General features: G+C 29.5%; 1 protein-coding gene across 2 annotated transcripts; it reads right to left on the minus strand.

Moving 5' to 3' along the window:
- Positions 1-2,866: 2,866 nt before the first annotated feature.
- LOC11408633 (uncharacterized) lies at positions 2,867-4,774 on the minus strand. 2 transcript variants are annotated; one of them, XM_024785213.2, is made up of 3 exons: positions 4,393-4,768; positions 3,876-4,307; positions 2,867-3,287 (listed from the first exon to the last, which is right to left on the minus strand). In XM_024785213.2, exons 2-3 carry the CDS (start codon positions 4,294-4,296, stop codon positions 2,929-2,931), a joined length of 780 nt encoding a protein of 259 aa, XP_024640981.2. In that variant the 5' UTR covers positions 4,297-4,307; positions 4,393-4,768; the 3' UTR covers positions 2,867-2,928. The 2 variants fall into 2 exon arrangements, with proteins under 2 accessions (XP_024640981.2, XP_024640980.2); XM_024785212.2 differs by having other exon boundaries at positions 3,876-4,774.
- Positions 4,775-7,509: the final 2,735 nt, after the last annotated feature.

The raw sequence follows: 7,509 nt of genomic DNA on the forward strand, positions 1-7,509 counted from the left end.
CGTATCGAGATGTATCAATGTCGGATACGCGTCGGACACAATTCTTCACTATTTTAAGAGTATCGAGGCTTCACAAATCTATGTTTGAAATGAGGATTTTAGTGATTAATATTGTTGTTGGGCATCATACTCTTGGTTTTACAAATACTCTCTTGTGATTTGGTAACTATAATTTGAGGCGTACATAATTTTGTAACATTTTGTTGTTTTTGATTTTTGAAGAAACATTTTGTTGTTTATGATATTTTGATGCAGAGATGCATGATTTTGATGAATGAAAATGAGCTTCAACAGAATTCAGTTTCGTCCTTTAACTTCTTATGCTCAATTCATTTCAGTCCCTTATTTTAAAATTAAAAAGTCAATTTGGTCCCTTACTTTGTGTCAAAAGTTATATTTTTTTGGTCCCTTACATTTTCTATAAAGTAAAATTTGGTCCCCAATCCGAAATAGATGATTATGACAGTATAACTGGATCAAAACTAACTCAAACCATAACATAATATAACCTGGTCAAAATAGTATATCATTAATAATAGGTTAAAAAGTGATTCACAACGAAGACATAATAAAATTCAAAATATATATCTTATAAGTCCTAACTCAATCCATAAAAATATTGAAACTGTTAAGCCGTACATTATAACCGGAGTTCGAACCCGGAGTTTATGATAACTTTGCCATCCCTTCCATCTCTATATAGAACATTGATAATGTAACCAAAAAATATAGAACATGACCCTTGTTCTAAATTCCTTTTTTTCTATGGCCTTCCCAGCATCTTCTTAATGGGAGGTTGCTGCAGATCTGTATATTGTGTCCGCACCCACAAATTTGAGCCATTACATGGACACACTGAAGGTAGGTAAACTGCTTCATAACATGCCTTCTTGTAGCATGCCGGTATCAAAAGACTTAACCAAATTATTGAGTTACAATAATCGTGTATATAAGTTTGTGGTTAGTGTGGTTCTGCCAATGGGTGTTTAATTTTATAAAAGTCATATATCCATGTAAGTATAAGAAAAGTGATTATTTATAGGGATAACATATTAAGAGAGTGTGTAATTACATTTAGTCAAAATCAATAAATGTTCCACAATATTTGATATTCAATTAATCCAAAATTTAGCAAAAATGTGACTATGAAAATTCATAAGGAAATACTCCCTCCGGTCCTTATTATAAGAAAAAATTAACTTTTTAGATACAATGAATCAAAAAAGTTAATTGTTTCTTATAATAAGGACCGGAGGGAGTAAGAAACTCAAGAATCTCCAAATTAGATTAACATATATCAATAAACGTTTCTATGAATGTTGGATTCACCACAATGAAACGTTTCCTAAGGTTAGATAAGCTTCAACGCTCAACAAACATTAACAGAGTATTTACAAATCACACATCAAAGAGGTTCTCATGTTGGTGACGGATGATTTTGCTATGTGAATCAACTTCTTATCAACTGAATCAATCTTATTGAAATTAACTTATGGTTTTAGATAGATTAATATTGCAGATAACAATGATTTTATTTGCATTTACAGTTTTAAACGTGTTTGTTTTCTTATCTTCTTTATATTCTTGGTCATGATCTTGTAGTCAGAATATAAGTATAGTTTATCCTTAAAATAAAGTATAGTTTAATTTCCTGTTAGCATTATCTTGTATTTTTTCAAAGTTTACATTCATTTAAGCACAAAGAAAAAGCTTTTTATAAAGCTTTTGTCGTATTCTAATTGGCTTTTATCGCACTTGGCTCTCATAAACCCTCAATGAGTTTAACAATCAAAAACTTTGGATTTGGATTCTGTCATTTTGCTATTGTTTTTCTCCAATGTATTATGTAGCTTGAGTTTTTTCCACATAAGGTACCTCTTGAAATTGAAGTTGTCTTATGTGAAATTCATTGTGTATTAAGATGAACTTTGTTATTTCAGCGTAGTGTCGATACTTTCAACCATCTTTATATTTTTTAGTGTACTAGTATTTTCACCCATGCATTGCACGGGCGAAAAAGGATTTATTGTGACCGAACGTACAACCAAAATAAAAACATATAATGCATTTCTTAGACAAATCAAATGTTCTTGTCATCACAAAAATTTGTCTTATTGTAATAAGCAAATGTTGATTCTCAATACATAATGTATAAATGAGTAAAAATATATCCAATATATTGAATACAAATGTTAAAATCAACATAATTTTATACTAATATTATATTTATCGGAAATGTGTTATCATTTGTTATTTGACAGGTTGAATTCAATTCTTAAATATTCGACAAATAACTATTTGGCAAGTTGAATTCAATTCTTAGATATTTGGTAAATATTGTGCTTGAGGTTATCCTTCGTGTTTTTTGAAAGATAAATTAAGAAGCCATCTTATTGCAATAAATATAATATTTAGACTTTTTTTTACAATAAAAAAAACTTCACTTAATAAAAACAAAACACTAAAAGAAATATATCAAAAAATAAAATCTTACACAATTAAAATTTGGACTTGGTAAAAAGTCATTGTCGATAATAGCTTCAACATCTACTTCACAAATAAGTAAGTATTTGTTATGCTTCACACAAATCATAAATCCTTTGTATCATACTTTTAGTTACTATAACTTTTAAGAAATTTAATAGGATCGGTATATGATTTACAAATTTGATAAAGAATTAGATACACAATAGGCACAGTAAACCAAATTGGGTATAAAAAAGACTAAACCTTGAGCAAATAATAATGTTTAAAGTCTTCTATTAGTACTTTGTTATACAAAAATTAATGTATAAGCAACATTATTAGTACTTTGTAATAAAGATTGCTAAAATTAAAAAAACAATGAAAGGAAGAATTAAAATATTTTATTCTTTACTAATTTACTTAGCTTGTTTTACATTCTAAATGTGCAATACTCTCATGAGATTACAAACAAAAACTAACAAATTGATCTATAACTTCATCTAATAATTCATCTAAAATCTCTAACTCAAAATCAGCACTTATATTTTCTAAATCATTTTGTTTCCTCTTGACTTCATGCAATTCACTTACCAATTCATCATCAACTAGCTTGCAAATTTTAATCCAAATATCTACACATTCATTGTTATGCCTCTCTTTTTTCCTTGATCCTTCATTCAAATTGTTCTCAATTTCCTTAACTTTACTCTCTTCTTCATTCATAAAGTTACTATCAGAATGTAGAATAAATAGCTGGTCATTTTCAAGTACTGGTGACAATTTTCTTCTCCAACTCATATCAACATCACAAAGATCTTCCTCTGCAACATGTTTATATATGTAATTAGTTAGCAAATTTAAAACATGTAAAAAGGAAAAAAAAAATTAAGCTACACTATGTATGTAAATTCTAAGGATAATTGTGTGTATGATTTTGTTTGCATTCAAATTAAAATGAGACAAACTATTAGGTCATGTTTGGATAAAAAGTTTAATTAAACAACTTATATCATTATCACTTATCGTATAAGCACTTATGTATTAAACTATTTCCAAAAAAAAGATAAAATCAATTTATATTATTTTCATTCAAGGTATAAGACATTTTCATAAGTTATCCTCTATGAAGCACATATACGGACACGGACACGACACAGATACCGACACGCCGACACAACTAATAATTTGAAAAAAATCACATAACTCATTGTAATTACAAGTGTCGGTGTCATGTCCTGGTGTCGGACATCAGGACACGATATGTGCTTCATAGGTTATCCTTAAAAGCTTCTAGAAATAATCTAAAACCAACTTATTATGAGCATGTCAATAGCTCTTTACTTGTCTCTAAACTCAAATAAACATAACCAAACATGCATTAAAAGTTAAGCTAAGATGAAGAAACAAACCTGTTCCTGAAACATCATGCTCAAAATCAAAGACAGAAACAGGACTATAATCTTCTGAACTACATTCACTTTCAACCTTCTCTTCAACACAACATGTTTTTCCTTTCTTTCTCTTCTTCACTTTCTCACCATTTCCAACTGCCTTAAACAAACTCTTCTCAAAATGAAATTCACCATCATCATTCACCTTTTCTCTCTTGTTTCTCTTCACTTCACCTCTCACTTCTCTTTTCTTCTCTTTTCTTCTTCCTTTGGACTTGAATTTTCTATTCTCACCTCCACTTTCAAAGCTAAACACCAAAAAGTTCTCATTTTCAAGCAAATGAAAAGCTTGTGGCACATAGTTCAATGACTTGCAATGTGTAGGTGAACTTGGTTTTGATTCAGAAACTTTATCTTCTTCCATTGAATCCAATCCCATTAACCTTGCAACTACACCAGAAGAAGAAGAAGAAGAAATTATAGTTCTTGTAGTAGTAGGAGTGTTAGTCTTAAATTTTTGAACTTTTTCACTTACAATGAACTTTGAATGAAACTCTCTAATCCTATGAAAAATGGTTGTGAAACACCCTGCAGCAACAGTTTTTGAGCTGCAAAATGTTGAGTCAAAGCTAAAGTTTGATGAAGATGATGGTGATGATGATGATGAATAAGATAATGTTAAGAGCTTCATGTTTATATGATTTAGAAGAAGAAAAAAAAAGAAACCAAAATGGTTCTTTTTCTTTATACTTTTGGATTTTGAAATTCTCCAATGATAAAAAGCAATGGAAGAATCTAAAGTATATGAATATGAATATAAAGATTTGAATTTTGATATAATGAAGAGAAGGGTCGCGGGATTTTTATTTGAATATGTGAGAAAAAGAAAGTGTAAAGATTAGAATGGAATATGGTGTACTATGCTTTTGGTTATTGAAATGTGACAAGTCATTTTTTTGTTATGAATTTGTCTTTTTATTTCCTTGTTTGGACCAAACAAAAGACATGTCTTGGGGCACGTTAAGAGGACACTTTTTTACTCTGCCTCCTTTGAAGTTCAAATGGTGAAAAGAATCAATGAGAATGTGATGAGGTATGAAGCACATATACTTCTTGGATTAGGCGTGTCTCAGTGTCGATATAATACCGACATTTATAATTACATTGAATTACGTAATTTTTTAAAATTACTAGTTGTATTGGCGTGTGAGTGTCCGGTGTCCATATCTATGTTTCATAGGGGATGAGTGTGTTTGTTTAGATTTTTACTTTTTTTACTTTATTGATTTTGATGATAGATTAGAAAGAAAGTGAGGATTGGATCAGATTATTGTATGGTCTAAGCTAGGCAGTGATTGTATAGTTTGTTTTGTAGTTTTGTGTGGAGGGAGAGACATTTGACAGATTGTGTTTTGTTTTTGTATAATGTCAGTGGTATGATCAAATTCTTTTGGGGTTTGATGTTAAAGATACTGTCATTTTGATTGTGTTTGTTCCAACATAGTCCCTATTATTTTGTGGGATTGAAGGTTAGTAATTTGATATTGAAGTGGGACATTTGATAAGCACTTATAATTGAATTGAAATTGGTTGGTTAAAATGATGGAAAAGGATATCAACCATTCCTTTTTATAGGCTAAGGAATAATTTTAGGTTTAATCTTCAATTTATGAGATACAAGAATTTTCAACTCATCATGATGACAATTATTAAATTTAATACACTTTTAGTTCCTCCTAATTTTATGATTCATGATTTTAACTCCTTGCTTTAAAATTCCAAAAGTATAGTGCTCCATATTTGAAAATTTTAGAATTTTTCTCCAACCTTAAATTGAGGTTTTTTTATAGGCAAATGTTAGTTTATTAATATATTTTTTTAAGGGAGTTTATTAATATATTGTTAGAGGGGACATAGTTAGTTTATTAGTATATTGTTAGAGGGGAAAAGAAATGTTAGCAGTCAGGAATCGAACTCAGAAACTCATTTTTAAACTCCTCCATTGTATAAACTTACTAACAACTAGACTACACCTGTAATGCCCTATTTATTTATTAGATTATTCTATTGAGTTTAGAGTATATTTATATGATTTATGTGATCAAAATGATTATGTGGTGTGTTGTTATTTTATTAAGTGGTGTTATTTATTTATTTGATAGAATAAGATTTGAAAATAAAATAAGATTAAGTTGTGGGGGTTGTTTTGAGAATTTAGAGAGTTTAATAGAATAAGTGAGAAATAGGATTTAATTGGAGTTTTTGGGTTAAATAAGAATTAAGTGAATAAAGTGGGCGTTAATTAAATATTGGAAGATTATATTTACTGAGAAAAAGGAGAAAATATGGTTAGAAGCAGTTTCACGTACAAACAATTTTTGGGAGAAAAACCAAGAGAAAGCTAGGAGAAGAATCAAGAGAGAGTTGCGGATCGATTTTCTTAAGGTAAGGGTAAGACTAACTTTCAATAATTATAGTGTATGTAAATTCTGAAATTGATTTAACATGTGGGTTGTTCTTGATTTTGGAAATTGGGAATTAGGTTTAGAAGTTGTAATTGGTTGTTTTAATTGTAGAATTGATTGTTGGAATTAAGATGTTAATGAAGTTAGGGTTGTGAAAAGAAGTTAGAGTTTTGAAAAGAAGTTAGGGTTTTGAATTGCAATTTGATTGTTGAAAGTGTAGGCAATCCAATGAATTAACATATGATATGATGTTCAGGTTGTAGAATAATCATAGGTTAAGTTTCCAAACAAATTTGGGAGTTTGTGTTTGAGTATAATGAATTAATAGTGATTCTTAAGTGAAAAACGCATTGTTAAACTGATTTTTGAACTGCTGTGAAGCTCAAAATCGGCCCCCGAGTTTTCAAAATCGGCCACCGATTTTTGAGCTGATTTTCTAGCTTTGGTTCGACGAAAATCGGCCCCCGATTTGTCAAATTCGGCCCCCGATTTTCTGTCAGGCAAATCTGAAAATATTCGTAATTTTCACCATTTTCTGTTTTGAATTTGCTTTCGGTGTAAACATAAAAGTTTTAGATAATTTTGTTAGCTTTCCAATGGCTTTGGTTTGACTTGAAAATGATTTTTATTTTTTGAGATATGATGAAAATACTCCAAGGAGGTTTTAGTGAACCTTATGAAAATTCAGCATAACCGTTTCTAAGTTAACCCAAAATTTATGGGATAATTTCAACCCTCAAAACTAGAAGTACTATGAGTTCAATTAAGGTGTTTAAGAGTATTTAACCCATGTTGTGAGTTGATCCTTGGGGTAGGAATGGAGGTTGAATATAATATTACTGATGATCTGTGAAGCTATTATAATATGATTTAATGTTCGTAGTAATGTAATATATTTGTATATGCATTATGTGAATTATATAAGATGTTTAAGTTGTTGTTGATTATCATTTGATGTTGTTATATCTTGAGATGTTTACGTTGTCATCGTCGAATCGTTGAAGTCGTTGTTAATGACAAACCATAAAATATTAATGATTATGTTGTCGTTTATATTATTATAAGATGATGAATATGTTGTTGCTTATGTCATTATAAGATGATGATTATGTTGTTGTTTATATTGGTTATGAGTTAATGATGATTAGAAGTGGATTGGACTATTAATGAAGCATTATATGAAGAAT

Source organism: Medicago truncatula, chromosome 5 (assembly GCF_003473485.1).
Source record: "Medicago truncatula cultivar Jemalong A17 chromosome 5, MtrunA17r5.0-ANR, whole genome shotgun sequence".
NCBI lineage: Eukaryota > Viridiplantae > Streptophyta > Magnoliopsida > Fabales > Fabaceae > Medicago > Medicago truncatula.

Coding starts and splice junctions, on each gene's coding strand:
- LOC11408633 (XM_024785212.2), bottom strand. CDS start 4,548: ATGAAGCTCTTAACATTATCTTATTCATCATCATCATCACCATCATCT. Junction 3,288..3,875: donor GCATGATGTTTCAGGAACAG/GTTTGTTTCTTC, acceptor AACATGTTGCAG/AGGAAGATCTTTGTGATGTT.